General features: G+C 37.9%; 1 protein-coding gene across 1 annotated transcript; it reads left to right on the top strand.

The window, feature by feature from the left end:
* Positions 1 to 210: 210 nt before the first annotated feature.
* Positions 211 to 18,497, top strand: lmf1 (lipase maturation factor 1). Its single transcript, XM_086140722.1, has 11 exons — positions 211 to 427; positions 1,439 to 1,748; positions 1,968 to 1,978; positions 3,265 to 3,413; positions 10,473 to 10,538; positions 14,152 to 14,319; positions 15,147 to 15,327; positions 16,241 to 16,394; positions 16,510 to 16,693; positions 16,973 to 17,085; positions 17,989 to 18,497. Exons 1-11 carry the CDS (start codon positions 217 to 219, stop codon positions 18,173 to 18,175), a joined length of 1,734 nt encoding a protein of 577 aa, XP_085996848.1. The 5' UTR covers positions 211 to 216; the 3' UTR covers positions 18,176 to 18,497.
* The last annotated feature ends 1,360 nt before the right edge of the window (positions 18,498 to 19,857 follow it).

Genomic DNA, 19,857 nt, shown 5'->3' with positions numbered 1-19,857 from the left:
AACAACAGCAGCAACAATGATAATAATAATAATAGTAACAATAAAAATAATAGTTAAAGTAATAATAATAACAATAACAATAATAACATTAATAATAATAATAATAATAACAATAATAGTAATACTAATACTAATATAATAATAATAATAATAATAATATAAACGATGATTCGACGTTGCGGGCTGTTTAGTCACGTGACTGCATGACAGCCCAACATGGCGTCCGTCGGCGGGAGCACAGAGAGCTCTGTGAGGAAAAGGCGTGTGGACGGCCTCAAAACGGAGAGAAACTCCGTTGGTAGCCCACAAGAAGATGCGGGGGACACGCGGAAAGCCAGCGAAGAGGAGAGGAGCTTTTCGTCACTGCACACCGGGACTTTCTGGCTCACACGTATCGTGCTGCTGCGCTCCGTCGCCTTTATTTACTGTGAGTGCGTCGACCTGGACTCCACTCGGGCCGAGTCTGAGACGCTGCTCAGTAACACACCTTTGACTGAAAGGTGGTCCTCAGAATATCGACCGGACATAAAAAATATACAAGTTAATAGGGAATAAAACATGAAAGGGCTATGAAAATGACACTATCCGTAATTTACTAAGATAATGAAATAAAAATTGCTTCGGAAATGAGGAGAAACTCAACTGAAATCTGTAAGACTTTACTAAGCAGTCTTTACGAGAAGTGACCTCATGAATTTGGACTTGTCGTCATAATGTTATCAGGGAGAGTTTTTTTTTTTTTTTTCCAAATGAAACAAGTTAACATGATGGATTTTTTTCAATTAGCATAAAATGTTTAGGTCCGATTGTTTGGGTTGAAATGCAAATTAAAATATCAATGCCGCAATTGGAAATACAGCATGAATAGATTAAAATGGTGTGATATGAAGAAAAGGTGAACTAATGGTAAATGTCCCCAAATGAGCAAGAAGTCACTTGACAAAATGGAAAGCAATAAATAAACTTTTACAGAAGTTAACCTGCAGAGACAAAAACAGGAAATCTATCAAACTATTATAATTGTACAGTTAAGATGATTGATGCTATTACTCTTGAAATAATTTGAGCACAGCCTCCAGAACATTGAAATTAATGTGAAACATTTTTCATTTTGTTGAGGTTATAATGAATCAAATCAGTATTTTTGATGAAACAAACCCAGATATTTTTTTCCACACTTATGTAACTGACTGAAATCCGAAATGTTCACATCTCTTTTATGTCTACCGAATATCAAAGCAAGTCTGATTTATGACATTGAGGAGAGAGAAAATTGACATTTTGATCGATGAGTGTGAAAACAGCTTGTCACAATCCATCATTGAACAGATCGAAAAACTCAAGATTTCAGCTGTGACTAAAACGGGAAAAAAAAACACACATCTGATTGTCGGTGAGGTGGTGTAGCTCCAATAATAAGATCTGTCTTTCCCCACAGTCGTGGCGTTCAGTGTTGCATACAATCAGAATAAGCAGCTGATAGGCAACAATGGCTTGATGCCTTGCAAGAACTACCTCAACAGTGTCAAGCGCTATGTTGGGGGCAAGATAGGCACGGCTGCCTTGGCCTACACACCGTCCATCTTCTGGTTCCTGGACTGGAGCGACATGGATGCCAACTTGGATGGTGTAGCCATGCTGGGGATTCTGCTGTCGGGATTTGTCCTGGTGACGGGGATGGCCAATATGGTGATCATGGTGTCGCTGTGGGTGCTTTACCACTCGCTGGTCAACGTGGGGCAGCTTTGGTGAGTTTGGGAAGCACGCGTTTCACCTCTTTCTCAACCAACATGATGAGACAGGTATATTATTGTGCACATTAGATGTTTGTGTATTTAGTTCCCCAAAGTGATCAGAAATGTTTTGTTGCAGCTTTGAATTGGGAAAAAAAACAATGTGAAATTCAATTTCATTCCAGCCGTTTAGTTCACTGTAACATTTTCCTTTGTTTTTTTCTTTATCTCCAGGTACTCTTTTGGTAAGTGGCCATGATGGCCATGAATCTCCTTTTCAAAAGGTTTCTCTTCAACCCCCACTGCTCTGCCATGATATGAAGTGGATTTGAGCTGTTCCACAGGTTTGGAAATCTCTTACTAATTGACTGTGTAATTTTAAAAATTATTAAATCCCAGCAATTCATTCACATCATTTTTTGGAGGAATGTCGCTGGGCAGAAAATCAGACAATCAAATGCAGCTGCAACATCATGATTTAGAACTACTTTAAAATATATCCACTCCATTTCATTTGGCTTTTACACTCTGCTTTCTTAACTTTCACATGATTCTTCCTCTCAGTGTATTTGCAAATATTTATGCATTTTCAAAAGTATCCAAACATATTGTCATGTCAGTTTCAAGTCTTTGACTGAATCAATTTGATTTTAATATTCCCCCTCTTTTTGAAGATGTGATCACACAGTTGCTCCTTTTACTAAGTTAAGACAAAGAAACAGTTGGTCTGGGCATGAATCTTTTAATAGCACAAATTGACCAAATCTTTTGTTTATGAGCTGCTTGTAGCTTCCTCTAACTATCAGACAAATATGACTGAAATCCATTTCAAAATAAATGTTCCATTTGAACAAGTCTGATGATAGTAATGGCACTGTTGTTCTTATGTGGTGACACTAGGTTTATTCTACTATGTTTCAATTACATCCAGTTGTTGAATTTGATATCTTTATATTTTATTTAGTTATCCATTTTATTTTGAGGATTTGCAGGATGACTTGATATTGTTTTTAAATCAGGAGCTTTGGATTCAGGAAAATTAGGACAATTAATAGACTGATTTGAGATTTATAGAGACCTCAAATATATCTCCTCACATGAGAGGTCAGGACTGCAAGAGTTTTAGAGAAGCTTTGTGTCTTTTTAGCCTATATATGTTCTCACAAAATTAAATCTTACTCACTTCTTAGCCATTTGACTGTTAAGTATAGTTTCAACAGTGGGAGGCTTGTTAATGTTTGTGGGATTTTCACTTTGATCTATTGACTAACTCTTAGTGGAAGCCAGCTTCAAATTTAGTTTGCTTGCCGTATTTCCCAACGTTTGTTTTGTAAGCTGTTGTTTTTAGGGTCAACTAGGCACTGTCAAGGCCAGTACTTTCTGTTTAACTGTATAATTGAGTTCCTTTTGTACATCTGTCCACTTGCTTCTAAGGCATCACTGACTCTCCCTGTTGTTCAACCTGCCCCTTTCTCCAGAGAACACCATTGGAAAAAGAACTCTCACTTTAGATGTTTTGCTGTTGGTCTAGGTTGGGAGAGTCAGCTGTTGGAGACAGGGTTCTTGGCTATTTTTCTGTGTCCGGTGTGGACACTGTCTCAGGTTCCCCGTCGCTGCCCCCCCTCCCTCATCTGCATCTGGACCTTCAGATGGCTGATTGTTCGCATCATGCTGGGAGCTGTGAGTACACCATCTCGCTCGCTTCCTGATCAGACCATATTTAAAGGGTGTTGTACAGCCCAGTCACGATGTATGAAAGGAATTTCTCACGTCCCTGTTTGAGGGGAATGTATTATTTATCAAAAGCTGATGTCTGATAATTTGGACAAGCCTATTGAAATATATTTGACATCTTTGAACGATACAATTTGTGTTGATTGGATTTCATACTCTAATAATGAGATCCAGACAAAGCATGTAAAATGTCTCCTGCCAGTTGAAAACAACAAAGACCCTGTTCTCTAAAAACAGAAATGATTTATATTTTTATTTTCTTTTAGATCAAGCAAGTGAAGTTCAGTCACATTGGGTCCCTTAATATGCATCTCATCTCCAATTGTGATGTGATGCACTCCGAGCCGTGTACACATGATGGATTAGCCAAGACATGTTAACACTTGGTCTAACTTGAAATGTCAAAAAAAGAAATGTTATCACAGAAAATAGTGACTGTTTGTGATAGAGTTTTATTGAACTAGAAGATAGTTTGTTTTGTTTTTAGAAAGTAACACTATTTCCTAGCTGTCACTGCTGTCAATCCATATTCACACATTTTCACTTATGGATCAGCATTTATTTCCTTCTTTTAGCAGTACTTTCTTCATGTTGGACGAAATACCTCTAGGTACAAACATGAGTCCAAGTTGGATTTTCAGTGTTTATTGTTCTGATTTCAGACTGGTGCTTTTGGAGCAAGGTCTTTGCTACAAGACCATGTCGGTATTTTGAAATCCAACACAAATACTTTGTTGGCTAAACAGCATGTCTGGTGGTTTGACAGTGTCCACTATGAATTTCTAACTTGGTTACTGGTTTGCAATTGCAACAAAGTCAGCATTTTACATACTTTTGAGATTTTCCTTATGAGACTTTGTAGAGAGCTGGAATTCAAAGAGTTTTATGACTGCAAATTAAGATGTCCGGTATATTTAATCCCCCCACCTGAAACAAGGATAACTGCATTTTTCCTTTTTTTTTGAGGTAAACCACATACATTAAACAGTGCATATTAGATGTGACATCAGTATATGGGTTTTTCCAGTGATTTGTTTTTCATGCATGAGGGCGAGGGGCGTTCCAAGAAGTTGCAATTAGACCTGAATAAAGTCTGATTTACTGATTGGATTCAGTCCAATCAACTGCTTAGGTTTTGGCGGTAATCCAGATCTGGAAGGTACATTTTTGTACAGAACTGCATTACTCTCATTGACAGTGGCAGACATCTAGACTTTAAAACCATTAGATTTGTATTCACTAACTTTTAATGTGAAATCCATGAGCTTTGGGAAGCATGCAGTGCAAACCCAGCAAACATTTGGCCCGAACACATCTGCATGAATGCCAATGTTTCACCACTGCTCCATGGAATTCTGTTGGTGAGAACAACTCTGCGTAGCCCAGGGTCCAGCTCCTTCCAGTCAAGTGGAAGGGGTTTGAATGAGCCCACCCACCCAGCTCGGTTCGGGGGAACTTTTTTCCAGGATGACTTGCATGTTTAAAGTCATGACACTATTTTACGGTGGTCCTGCTCTGTCCAGACATCATGGTGCATGCTGTTAGATTGGAATCTAAATCTGTAAAGATGCAGAGTGTGTATTAATACTTGTGATGGTCGACTTAGCTTTGATACTACCATCACGGATTTAACATTCTCTTCTTGTTACGCTTTACTATTTATGGTACAAATATTTATATGCTTTTAACACATTTTTTTCCCTATAAAAACATCCCTTGAAAAGAACTGGGATTTTTAAATCCCAGTACATTTGTGTGAGAAGATGTTGCTTAAAACATCAAACAAATCATAATAATTTCCATATACATTGATTCATTGGGTTAAATATAGTCAAAGGATACATGGAGGGCTCACAGCTTGTGAGGCAATTGTTTTTGCCCCCTCAATTAAATAAACAAATATGCTGTAATCTTTTTTTTTTTTCCCTTGTCACAGATTTGCCAGGTGGCCAACAAACCTTCCTTTACACACATTGATACAACCCCACAGGATAACAACAGCAGGTTGCCTGAAGACAAACATGACATGGATTTAAAAATAATACATTAAGCATTTGTCATAGATAAACACAAGTGTAAAATTAATTACCCTGTGTTCTGTGCTGCAGCAGCTGCAGTACTCTGTGAGCATAATTAGAACTGTGAATAATCTCATAGAGCCATCGCAGGAAACATTGCTTCATGTACCATGAAATGCGCCACCGCTCTTAAATCCAGTTTGTCATGTTCACATGATGAAGTGAAATAGTTGTATTTTGTAATGCTCATGGGTAATGCCCCCCCCCCACAATATTTTCCAATACAAATGAAATATATAAGTCATAGTTTTAAGACTAACATCGATGTTGTTTGAGTTCTGTTTTAGGATGAATGTACTTCAGCTTTGCAGGCCACATAACATATTTTCAAGAATTTTAAGCAAAGAGCATCTCTGTTCTTTAGCTTTGTAAGCATGGTTCATAAACTCTTGCAAACAAACACCTTTCCTTACTGCGTTTTTTTTTTTTTTTTACTAACAAGCATGGCAGAGGCATTTTGAACTGTTGTAGACCATCCAGGACAAGAACTTCTCATTTGATAGCAAAGTAGCATATTACATTCCGCAAAGCATGAATTAACAGATAATGGAAAACACTTTTCATCCAATCAATTTCGCATTAGTTTAATCAATATAAATGTAATATTTGAACCTTCAGTACAGCATGGGAGGGGAAAGGGTTTGTGTCACCATTGCGTCATAATTTGATTTATTCTTATTTGGCATCAGTGACAGATGAAATGTGAAGTTGCTCAAGTAAGTGTAAAAGCACGATAATGATAACATTTAGAGTTCTTTGTGTTAGTTACCTGAGCAAAAGTACAGAAGTATTAGCGGGTAGTTTAACTTTTAATCTTAAAAGTAACGGTATTCATTATGTATACTGTTTTTTATTGTTGTCTTACATAGTGTGTCTTTGTCACCAGTACGATTAAGAGTGGTTTGAGATCATTTGTCCATATAAGATGCCTTCTGTAGACTAAAAGTAATAATATGTCATATTATTCACTTTTACAGTGTATTAGTTTATTAGACAATGTAATACATTTTGACACAAAGTGCATGGAAGTTTTGTTATTAGATAAAACTGATAATTAAAACAAATTAAGAATATTTTATTCAAATTTGAAAAAAGGGTTAATATAATGTGGCAGAAATAACATTTCCGACGAAATGCAATAGAGTGGAATTTCCATTAGCACCAAATGAAAGGGACTCAAGTGATTTGCGAGTAACCCATAATTGTACTCAGGTGTACTTCTTAGATACTGCAAATTTATGTAGTTTACTTTCCCCTAGTTGGGACAAACCTGGAAATCATGCTTCGAAAAGGACTATCTTCTAGCCTCTCCCCTTGAAACTCTGAGTGCTAAAGCACATTAAATTAGTAAATAATGACTAAATAGATGTCCAATCTTTAAAATAAAGTTGTTTTTTTTCTCCACACCAATCTATGAATAAAGTTAGAAGTTATTAATTTCTCTGTGTATCTGCCCATATTTATGAGCTTCCTGTTTAAAGCGTTGGCCCGGGAATTGTGAATTGGATTACAATTTTCGCTGCTGGCAGGGACATCTCTCTTCAAGAGTCCTGTCACAGGAAATTGTATCAGAGGTGTGGAGTAATGAGTGTCACTTGGAGTGAGCAGTTACCATGGGAATGTGAGCTCTGAAATGATACTTAAGCCTGCTGTTAAGGATTTTGTTGATAGCGTATTCTGGATGTTTGGGATTGAGGTCAATTCATTGGGGTGTAAGTGTGCACCCGATGTACTCCAGCAGGTGGGTTTTTATGGACTGTGGTTGGTCGGCAATTGTATGCGTGTATGTCCGTGTGTGTCCATGTGTGTGTGTGTGCATAGTAATGGAAGTGGTTAGGATAAAGTTACCCTGATCTAAAACAAAATTTTCATCAGGAAAGAAAAAAATCTAATGTTTTGTTGTTTGGCTATAGATGTTTCTATTACATTCCTGTAAATATCAGTGAGTTGCTTTTCTAAATCAATAATTTATATCATATGCCTTTGGGTGCCAAAATGTTTACAACTCTCCAAACTTTAGTCAGTCCTCTTTTAAAAATTCAGAGGCCATTATTTATGAGCCTACTGGCAAACAGCTGTGGAAAGAATAGTCATGTTTTTAGGTTCTCCATCCATCTCACTTGTCACCCCCTCAAAAGTGGGGGTGACAGATGTGAAATTGAATGGAATGTGAAATTTCAGGAACTCCTGTAGGATATTTTTAGACCCCGCTATTAATTGATTAGAATTTGCTAATCAAATGTCAAGGTGGCTATGACGTCATTTCCATCACTTTCTCATGAACACTGGGAATACCATTACAAATAGCAACATTTTCCACATGTACTCAAAGATTAATTGATTTGAAAGTAGTGGCCAAAGGTCAAGGTTTTTAAATCTCATATAATTCTCTTTTCGCCGTGAACAAAAAATTCATAAACTGGTTAAAAGAAAAAAGCTCAAACCAAGATTAAATAGCATTGAGTTAGAAAACTGAACATCTAAAGGGTTGAACATCAACTTCACTGTGAAATCATGTTCTGCAAAACACGTCATCAAATTCCTTTCCTTTTGCATTAGGACAAACATGTATGTATGTTGTCAGTGGGTTACAAAGCAAACAACAGCAATATATTACTTCCAGTTTTGTCCATGATAAACACCAAATATGTTACCTGATAAAGCACAAGTAAATACATTGCAGTTTATTTTTTTTCCCAATTATTTCAAAGTTGTACAGATATTGCTCCCCATGCTGTCATTAACAATAATATAGATAAACACACTGCAGGAAAATACTGTCAGTTTTTATTTTCAAAGTTTCAAAAAGGTTAGAATATTAACATGCATTTGACATTATAAGGGTCCTGAGCTCCATGTGCCATGACTTCAACAGAGACATTTAGTATTGATTAAACCCAGGAAAATCTTCAAGTCTTTGACACCGAACAGAGTCTTACTTCGAGTCTACACTTTCCCACAGAGCAAGACTATTGGTGACCTAGTAAAACAAGTGGGTTTACTTCATTTTAAGAGGTCAACATTCCTTGCATCGGAATATTCTTGGCATTTTTGTCTTTTGAAGTCATGCTCAAATGACCAGCACATTTCTTTTGGATATTCCTGTTGGGGGGGGCACGGGTGAACAAGTGAAAATCTTTTGAGCCAGTGTTCATATCTGGTCTGGACACCTTCCCTGCTCAAGTATTCGGTGGTAATTGATGACGTTTCAGAATCTCATGACTAAATTTGATTATCAACAACATCTTCAGCTGCGTATCTTCACTAGCTAGCAGCTGCAGAAAGCATCTGCGGTCATAATCACAGAGAAGCATCCTGGTGTTTCTAAATCTGGTTAGTGAAGTTAGAAGCTGATTTATTCCACATTCCGCTCTAACCACATGATGGGATGATGTGTCAATATTGACAGTCTTGTGTCTTGGATAGTGCAGTATTTACTTATTTCGCCAGGTTAAAAAAAAAACACCCCGAGCTAAGGATACATTTGTGTGTTGAGTTTGTGTTATAAGGGAAATGCTCAAAAATCCCTCCACAGACATGTGAAAACATCTTGTATGTTCATCACTTATCCTGAGCTGTATCAATTGTTTTATAGTATGTATTATGGACAGTATGGTAGATACTTGTGACATTAACAGTTATTGTGAGTTTGCTCAGACAGCAAGTCAATAACATTTGCTCTCAGATATGTTTCTAAAGGTGACCATATACTTGTTAATGTTCAAGGGAGAGGATTTAAATGTTTGGACTCGATGATATGACATCAACTAAAGTATAAATAATCTTACAATAATTACCTCTGATAAATCTATACCTTATGTTTACTTATGGTATCAACAAATATTTATCCCTGTAGTAAATGTCACAGGTATGAACATGGATTTTTTTTTGTCTTGCTTGCTGTGGGGTCCAAGAATAGCATGAGATGGCGAGCTGGCCATCCCACCACATGCCTTCACTGTCTGTACAAAAAAAAAAAAGCAACTGAAAGTTTTAAATTCCAAATGCCAAAGTTCAGCAGATACTATAATTAACAGGGTAAATGAGCAAATCAGATTTTCTATATGTAGTTAGAATTCTAAGTAGAACATAGGGGGGAGGGGTGATTGGCTCAAACTCTTCGACCCCCATCTCCGTCCCCAATTTTCTCATTTGCGACCAAATCTTGTTCTGAAAGAACATTTTCACATTTCCAAATGTAACTTTCACAATTCATAACACACTGATAAAAATTACATAACTTAAAAAGATGCATTTTGATTTAATCCAAGCAAAAATCATTACCGATTCAAGTAGCGTCACGTCTCAATCAAACAAGAGCTTGACTATAGCTTGGAGGTCATAGGAATCTAAAACATGGGCTCTTTATCATCAGTGCTGGGCGCAACATGAGCTGACATACCTGTCTTAATCTCATTCTGGTACATGACTTGAACAACAACCTGAGCACTTCAAAAGACCATCAGTTGCACACTAAGTTTGTTTTGAACACCACATTATTACATTTGAGCATTTATGTCCTTTGTATTATTGAATAAAATAATCCACTTTTCGAATTATTATATTCTGCAAAAAAACTAAAAAGAATGATTGTGACTGTTAAGGTCTTAAAATAGAACAATTTCCTCGAATATCTCTTAAGAGCACTGTAATTCCTTTCACTCGAATACTTAAATGACTATAAGACACTCACACACCCTCTTTTTGTCCATCTTAACAAACATTACCTTCGCAAACAAAGGGAATTAACAATTGATTGAAAAGAGTTAGAACTGTGTTAATCACTTGTATTGTCAGGAGCTGAATAAGTGATTAGTTTGACTATAATCAGGTCATCTGATTCTGCAATGGATGTGGCTGGTGCTTTTTAAAATTGATTTATGAATTTTCAAGTGTAACATTGCTACATTGTTCCGGTGTTTTTTAGGGCCTCATCAAAATCCGAGGTGACAAATGTTGGCGAGACCTCACCTGCATGGATTATCACTACGAGGTAGGTTCGTTTAACCTTTTTTTCCTCCTGAGTTTGATCTGTCAGTTTGCTCTGTTACTGAGTGAAAAAAATGATTTTTTTCACCTTTTTGCCAGCCTCCTTTGCTTTTTGTCTAGCCTTTTGTTTTTTGTCAAATTAGACAATTATGATTTGTACTAGTTTCACTGCCATATCCCCTGTGGATGGGTCGTAGCTATCCATTTTTAGAAAAACCCAGAATCTGATGGAAATAGAATGTCAACTAAAGACCTCACTCAAATTGTATTTGATTGAGTACCTCAGCAGTGAGCAGGTAACATACATAAAACATATTTATCTCTAGAACATTAACGGTCCACTGCTTGGATGTAGATTTTAGGGGAAAGTCTAGCTGTACATGAATCTGTCTGATGAGAAAGTGTGACAGACCACAGGTGTGTAATATTGAACCTGAAGCTTTGAAGAACCTTGCTTTGGTCCTTCCAACAATCAGCTCATGACTTTTTAGCGTTTAATAACCCTGCAAAACTCTTTTCCGTGATGCATTTTCATCTTTCTTAATGCACTGTATAAATCAATATCGCATAATCCCCTCTCTCTATGACAGGCAGCCTCTAAATCTGCTTACAAGTGCAGCCATTCAGAACAACAGTATATGGTCAGCATATTTTATTAAGTTGATTTAGCATTAAACAAGCATGTACATTGTGGTTCTTTGGGCTGTGAACATTAGCATATTTTGACATTCCCAACAACTTGAAACCTCAATGAGTTTAGTGTATTACTCTGCTCTGAGCCCATAGTAGCAGATTATGCTTATTTGGTGACTAGAAGCATGACATGCCTCAGTAATGATCCTTGAATTACAAAACATCAAACAAGCTTTGAAATGATCAGGGAAGTATTATTTTGAATATTCTGGAAAGCACATTTTCTGCGTCTCTAAAGCAAAAGCCCGATGCCTTTCAGGCCATCGAATCAACTTAGCCGCGTAAAATTTCACACCGCGTTATGATGAGTGTCAGCAAATTACCATAAAGTTGTGGAAATCCTGTTTGTTTTTCCTCTGATGTGCACTCTATCCCGCCATCTCATTCAGCTGCAGAGAAGCTGAGCCAGATACAACATTTGATTGGTTTTCTTTTCTTTTTTTAAACTAGCACGCTCAATTCGTATTATTAACTTTTATTTAAGTGGTCGTAATAATCCCGAAGGACATTGGGTGTCAATTTAAGGTGGGTGTCATTATGGCGCCCATTCTAAAACCGCTGGATATTAAGAAGTCATTTATGTCTGCCCACTGGAGTAAATCAGGAATGTTGTGCTTCATAAGAATTTCAGCAGTTGAGCTTCCTTCTGTTTTGTTTAGTTGTGGAAATGTGTGGTGTGGTTCTCTGGCTCACTGCTGTGAAATTTCTATGTATGTTCTGACTTTTTAGAGTCTGAACTGTTCCTTTTCTTTCCTCGATAATAATGTATTGTTGAAATTACATAAAACAATTTTACACATATACCCCTGGTAAATATTAACACATAAATTAACATGCTCTTTTTTGAACCAGATAATATTCTTAATTAAGTGACGCACAATAATTCAGCAGGAGTAAAGGGAACTCTTGAAAACATTGAGCCTTTCATTGACTAGATCTAAATCAAATTGAGCAATTGAATAATGTCCTTGTCCAAAATTCTGATTGCGGAAAAATAAATAAGTGCTTAACCTTGTTTTCTATACCATTCATATTTCAAATTTGGGCCAGTAGAGGTTGGAGAGTATTTGCTTATCAGTATATTTTATAAAGGTTATTTGGGGAATCATCTGTTAAGTTGAAAGAGTATCAGCTGAACATTTCCATCTGCAAATCAGAATACTGCTGCCACCAATTTATTGTACCATATCTGTTATCTAATAGTGTCTTTTATATATAAAATATATACACTTACACATACACAGTATTTGTGTGTGTTTGTGTGTGTTCGCACATATTGAAGGGACTAGTCTTAAAAGGTATTTTTTGTCAACTTTATGCAGTTTTGCAAATCCTTTTTTTTTTCACTCTTTACTGTTGGGAACAGTTATAGAGAACCTTTTCTTTTTTAGGGATGTTTCAAAGATGTAATATCCATCAAAATTGCCCCCCCCCCCCCCCCGACAGTTTTTTAGGGGCTATTAATCCACTTTCTTCCTTTTTACATGTAATATTATATTTATTCTTGTTGTAAATGAAATATAAAATCTATTTAAGAGGATGCAGCTCTCCCAAATTCACAACATGTTATTTCAGCATCATTCGGATCATTGTGATGAATTGCATATGGTTGTTAATAATTAATATTGTCAAATGATATCAAGTCATTTTACCTAGTTAATGGCCCCTCTCTACCCCCTACTTCCTATCCCCCAACCCCATTCCAGCCCGAAACAAATTCTCTCTGCAATAGCTCTCTGCATTTCCCATATTCTGCTCCGGCACTATGTTGCTATGAGAGTCATACAACAGTAGTTACACCGTCTGTCTCGAACTGAACTTAGTATTGAAACCCTGCAATGAGAGTTACAGGCTTTCAGGTATTTTGTAGATTTGTACTGTTTTGGCTATGTTAGAAAATGACTCATCACCTGACAAATTGTTTTACAATGTGGAGATTATTCTGTCTTGCCCTGATCTGTCCCAACCTTTACCCCGTCCATTGTCAGTTTACACACATATACTCTCTCACACACACACACACACACACACACATGTATACACATATATACAGCACATGCAGAGCACCAGAAACCACTGGCACTAGGTGAAGCCATATTAACCCTGTATGACACACTGCACTCTTTCAAAGTGGTGGAGAAACCACAGATCTCTTCCTATCCTGAGTCTCGGGGGAACGCAGAGGTGTTTTGGCATAATTGGGGTTTTGTTTGCTTGCGTTGTTTGCTGCAATGCAATGACTGTGCAGTCTAGGTGGGGAGTTTTGGTTGTCTGAGGTTACAGGCTGACTGCTTTTGGAGTTCCAGAACTGTTTTGGCTAGTAAGTTTTTACCAAATAACTGCCCAATTATTTTTCCCAGTTTCTTATAACAATAATAAAAGCGCACACCAGTGTGTTTATGGTCTTGTTTTCGTATTCCCCCGTGGCTATTTCTATGATATATTTATTTTTTTTGCTCCTTCATCTGACACCATTTGCATGCTGTTTCATGGGTTTCATGCATGTCCTATATCACACACACACACACACACCACTAAACTCAAACACTAGACAGCCGTGTGTGAACGCCCTGAGTGTGTTTTTCTGCGTAGGTGGAGTGACGTTCAATTAAATAAAGTTCCATCTTTATTTAGACATGGAAATATTTCCCCCCAAGGTGTGGCACCATAAATCACTCTCCATCCAGTTGAGTGCCAAAGTAAAGCAACAAAAACATGCATCTTAAGCAGGTCAAAAAACTATGTTTGGATTAGTTTTAGTTAAAAATACAAATTCCAGGTGGAACATCGTGATACGTGATAATCTCTGCATCTCTCCCTCCAGCTCCGCTTTCGAATCGTCCTGTCGTTGACTGCCAGAATGTACAGGCTTCTCTTTATTTAGACTATTAAAATTATTTTTCTGTCACGCTATTTCTGTCCAGACCCAGCCTGTTCCAAACCCTATGTCCTACTACATGCATCGTTCCCCATGGTGGTTCCACCGCTTCGAGACGGCGTCCAACCACTTCATCGAGCTCATAGTCCCTTTCTTCACCTTCCTGGGCAGGCGTTTGTGTATAGTCAACGGAGCGATCCAGATTCTGTTCCAGGTAGCACAACATTATATTTCAGTTGTACAGTCAGATACTAAATCATGCGATTTCTTAGTTCTAATTTTTCTTTTTTCCTGGAAGGGTTTTGGCAAGTGATAAAAAAAAAACACTACCTTTGGTATGTTTTGTAGTCATGACAATAATGAATCAATGAACTGTTATTCCACTTTCACTGAAACACAAAGTTGTATTGTTAAGTTCTGTCTTCTTTCGTAGTTTTGTTGATCACTGTAGACATTTTATTCTGAAAACGGCAGACTAATAATTGTAAAAATCAAAACTCCCACTACATTAAATATTAAGAGGGTATTGGGGGAAAAATAGTCATTGAAAATATTGCATTCAACTGCACCAGCAAATGTATTTTAATTTGAATCTCATAAATGTTCTTTTTTGTTTTTCATAGATAATTAACATTTCCTAAGAAAATGAGCTTTCAGTGAGGCAATACACATTCCCCCTTTTTTACATTTTATTTCTTAATTCATTTTTTTCCCATTATTTTTACATCATCATTATAGCACAATGTGCTACAAGACCCTATACATTTATATACAGACTTACTGGAGTAGTCATAATTTATCAGCAACAACATCTCCATTGCTTTTAGTCAAAGTATTATTTTTGTTATTTTTCCATGACCTCTTAACGTTCATTTTTAGCTATAATGACTCTCCCAGGTATGATCCCTGATTTTAACAAGTCTTTTTAGCCACAAAGCAATGCATTTCCCCTGTTTTTATAGTCAATAAGTAACCCCATTTCATTTCCTTCAGAAACCAGGTGTGTTCTTTCTCTTTGCCTGGTTATTGTTGTTGTCTCAGGTGGTTCTGATAGTGAGTGGGAATCTCAGTTTCCTCAACTGGTTGACCATTGTCCCCAGTCTGGCCTGTTTCGATGACGCATCGCTAGGATTCTTGTTTCACTCTGGCGTTGGAGCCAAGAAGACAGTCCTGGAGATCCAGCGGGACGATGAAGTCAAATGCACCCCGAAACCCACAAGGGGTATGCTTTTTGTCAGACATGACTCATTGCATTTTTCTCTATGTGAGGACTTAACTTTTAATACAAAATGGGTGTGTTTTCGGTAAACTGGTAATATTGGAAAAGGGAAATAGGGGACAAGAAGGGATCAGTGCTGGGCAGTAGAATGGTCAGGAAATGTATGACATATGGTTCAGTGGATTTTACTACGTTGCTGCTTACATTTTTACAATGCTGGTTGCTTCAAATGCATTTAGATTTAAGAGTTTCTAATTGGTCTCGATGGACCCATTATTGTCTTTGGTTTACTGGAGAGTATTGACTGTTAAATTTCTCTTCACCTGGAGTGTGTGTGTTTAAGTCATCAGCCCAGAACCAGAAAGTGTCTTTAAGTCGAAGCATTTTTGCTGGATTGTGTCGATGCTTTTAACATGGATGGGATTAGCAGGGAGGCACAGATGTCGGAAGGAACTGATGAGGACTCATGAGCTAACAAGTCAAGCTTTTCCACCAAAGAAGTGTTCAAATGATCGCACTTGAGCGGTGTAACCACACAGACTTCCAGTTTTAATAGCAATGACTACATGTAGGAGCAAACAGGGCAGCGGCTAATGTGAAAAATCATCTTAGAGGACAGAGCCAAGAAATGTGTCACCTAAACTCAAGTATTTATGAAACCTTGCCTCCGAGACTTCAACAATTTTATGAGAGATCCAGCAAGATCAACAGAATTATGCAATTGTGATTGATCATTGAAGAATGTTGCAGTTCCCTCCGGTCCAGAGGGATAACAGACACCCAGCACTTCCCAGGTCTTCTTCAGATATGACTCAGGGCTGTTTGGGTGCCGCTTGTCAGTGATGGATGACTCCATTAGCTTACTTTTAAATAGGAAAAACAAACCCTTTCCAATTTTGTTTGTTCTATGTGTCAGGAATGCTGATTCGTCGGGTTGTGAATGTGTTTTTGGGCATTCTGATTGGCTGCCTGAGTGTCCCCGTGGTGATGAACCTGCTGAGTTCCAGGCAGGTGATGAACACCTCGTTTGACCCGCTGCGCATCGTCAACTCCTACGGGGCTTTTGGCAGGTACAGGTTCAGAGGTCATTAATTGTTTTCCAGTTTGTGGTTTAACACTCTCAAGATAGAATTAAGATTCTAGTGACCTGTTTTTCAATTTAAACCTTTGCAAATACCATTTCAGCATTACCAAAGAACGCACTGAAGTGATTTTCCAGGGTACTCGTAGTCCAGATCCCAAGGCCCCTGACACAGTCTGGGAGGAATATCAATTCATGTGTAAGCCGGGAGATATTTATCGAAGGCCTTGCATTATATCACCGTACCACTACCGCCTGGACTGGCTCATGTGGTTCGCTGCCTTCCAGGTGAGATTCTGTCAACCTCTGGAGGTGATGGAGGAAATGGGGGAAAAAAAACAAACTTGCAGCCGAATCATGAGACTAGAGCTATGTGATGGTCGAATTACTCCTTGAATAAGCATCTGGGCTGTAAATCTATTTCGTAAGAGGATTTGCTTTTGTTTTGTTGGGTAAATAATATTTGTAAATTAACAGTTGAGTTTATTTTACCTGCCTGTTTGCCTGTTACCTGCCTCTCAAATTCTTCATTTGAGAAGAGTATTTCTCTAATTATATTTGAAACAGACCTACGAGCAGAGCGAATGGGTCATTCACATTGCGGGCCGCCTGCTGGCCAATGACAGCACAGTCCTCTCGCTGCTGGACCACAATCCTTTCCAGGGCAGAGACTCTCCCAGGTAAGCTGACTTTTTTGTCCTTCCCTGTTATGTAAACAAATGAAGTTAAGAAACAACCGATTCAATGCATTATTTTCTGATATGGCATTTATTTGTTCATTGTTCTACGATCAATGATGTACAATGATGAAGCTGTGGTCACAGAAATATGTTTATAGGCGGTCATCACATTAGAAATAGCAGGCCTACACACAGGAGTGACTATTTTCTGTCCAACAGCTCCCTCTGGTGTTAGGAGAGAAAAAAATTATATACGGTATATAAATAGAGAGAAAGAGAGAGATATTCTGCATGCAACTGAAACATAAAAGATAGGAAAACAAAAACACTATAATACGTTAACTTCCAAAAGAAGAAAGTCAGGTTGTGGTTTGTACACAAACAAACTGATCTCTTTCATGTGTGGCTGTGGTAGAGCATGGGTTTTCAAAGAACATGAAAAGTCTCCAGAAAAACATTACTCAAGTCAGTGAATTACTCTTTGGGTTGAAGCAGAAAACTCTTACAACCTTTTTTTAGAATTTATACATGCTTTAAATGGACGATTTTTGCTATTGGTGTCTAGCCTAACTAATGCATTCTTATATGAGGGCCCCAGCCCTAGTATCTGCCAGGATTTTTTTTTTTTTTTTTTGCAAGATATAAGATATCCCCTTAGTGTGTCAATGTTGTTGAGCCAAGACATTGGCACACTAACTGCTCCCCTGGCACTGGTCCACGGCAGCCTACTGCTCATGGTTCATCCAATTTCCCCATGAGGGATTGATAAAGGATAAATTGTAATTCTTCTTCTTCTTATTGTTATTATTATATACATGCATGTACTGTGTTGGGTAAAAAAAATATGTTGGATTTTAAAAGGCCCTTGCCCCATGACAGTCCTCTCTGCGTCCTTCCCTTCAGGTGGGTCCGAGGGGAACATTACAAATACAAATTCAGCCAACCGGGCAGTACCGGCGCCGCCCAGGGGAAGTGGTGGCTTAGAAAACGAATTGGAGCCTATTTTCCGCCTGTGGACCTTGAGGGACTCAGAGGCTACTTTCAGTCCAGAAACTGGCCACACCCACACATACCGCCACATAGAAACTGAGTGAAACCTCCGGGCCTTGAAGTGACCTCAGATGACGGCATGAAGAGGAAGTCAGGTGAACCACACGGGTTTAGTTTTCAAAGACGTCCTATTGTGATCCACTTTAATGCAGTGTTACTTGAAGCCAGGTGGATCAAGTGCCCTCAAATGTATTCAGGTCCCCAATCTAATTGGATTAAATGTTATCGTGGTGGGAAAGTCATCGTTTGATTGTCTGATGGGAACAACTAGTGACAAAACAGCGCCTTGAGAATTTTCACTTGCTGTTTGTCAGCCAGACTGACAAAAACATGTTTTTTCCAATAAAAATGTAATCTTTTTATTTGTGTTTCTCTGTGGATGATTTATAATAACAATAATTTTAACTTTCCTATTAGGGAATCTATTTTTATTTCCTCTAGCGTAAGAACCAAATAAGTTCTTTAAGCAGAATAATGCTGTGGTGAATTATTATGTAAAATCTAATTATCTCTTGGGTTGAAGCAGAGGCCAAGTAAAATCCATTACATTTCCCTAGTCTCTCAGGAGTCATTACACTGTCCCTGCTGGAGGGCTGTCCTCTCCAAGTGACCTTCCAGTCATTCATTCTTTTTGAAATCCTTTTATGGGGATGTTTTTTTCTTTTTTAGAGCAATAATTGGAATTAAGGGGTCAGCAGATGTATGCCCTAGTGCTAGTGACACTAAATGTTGGATGTTGTAGTTCAATGTAAAGAGAAAGGTATGGTATATACCATTGACAGTAATAAAAAGATATGCAGTGTTAATGAAGTAATATGGGATCCATCAGTATGAATACAGTGTGCATAAGATAAATCCTGAACATTAGCTAGGTGATGGGAAAAATGTAAAATTTAAATAAAAGAGAAGACACTAACACTAATTGTTCCTGCTTCCTCTAAAAGGAAAATGTTTTAACACACGCTTTGAAGACTCCCATTAGTGCGAGTCTTGAAAGTTGAAAGTGTTATTTCTTTTCATAAAAACATGCCAAAGAAGCACAATACCTTTATAAAGGGGAATGACAACAAGACATATTTATGAATTTAATTACTTACACATTTCATTTGATGTCATTTGTAATCTTTCGGCTATATTTGCCCCAGGGCTTAACAACACATTAAAGTTTCTGTCCATAAGAAATAACTGTGTTGTTTGTTCAAAAGAACAATTTTTACGCAAAGAAAGCAATTCAATTCTCAAACGTCAGTAAGTAGAAAATGCTCCAGTAGGATGCTTTTCATTTAAATTACTCTAGAGGTCGCTGTTCTCCTGGTCATGATTTCACTTCTTTGGCTGTTATCCAGTTCAGCGCCTCAGCAGAATTTTTTTTCTCATTTATTATCCTGCACTGTATATAAGAGTCTTAATTGAAAAAGTGCAGTATGCCAAGTAGGATGGACTGCCATGGAGTAAAAGTCCCCTTTCCCCCTCCGTTGTTGCCAGATCAAGAACTCCTCTGTCACCGGTCAATTCATTTCCCTCTGTCCATCACCTGAACCTGCTGCACGTCCTTCCCATCTCTATCTTTGGTTACCCCAACTGGAAATCATCTCTCCTTCTTTTCTAGCCAACCTGGCATATAAGTCATTGCATGACCTTTGTTTGGCCTTTGCCATCTTTACCATCACCTTTTGCTGTATCTCCTTTTTATACCTGCTCTCTTCAGACCCCTCCGAGACC

Source organism: Fistularia commersonii, chromosome 33 (genome assembly GCF_037954325.1).
Source record: "Fistularia commersonii isolate RoL2024-O1a breed Wild chromosome 33, RoL_Fcom_v1.0, whole genome shotgun sequence".
In the NCBI taxonomy this organism is placed as follows: Eukaryota; Metazoa; Chordata; class Actinopteri; order Syngnathiformes; family Fistulariidae; genus Fistularia; species Fistularia commersonii.
The sequence above is the reverse complement of the archived record's forward strand: the minus strand, read 5'-3'. Positions and strand labels throughout refer to the sequence as shown.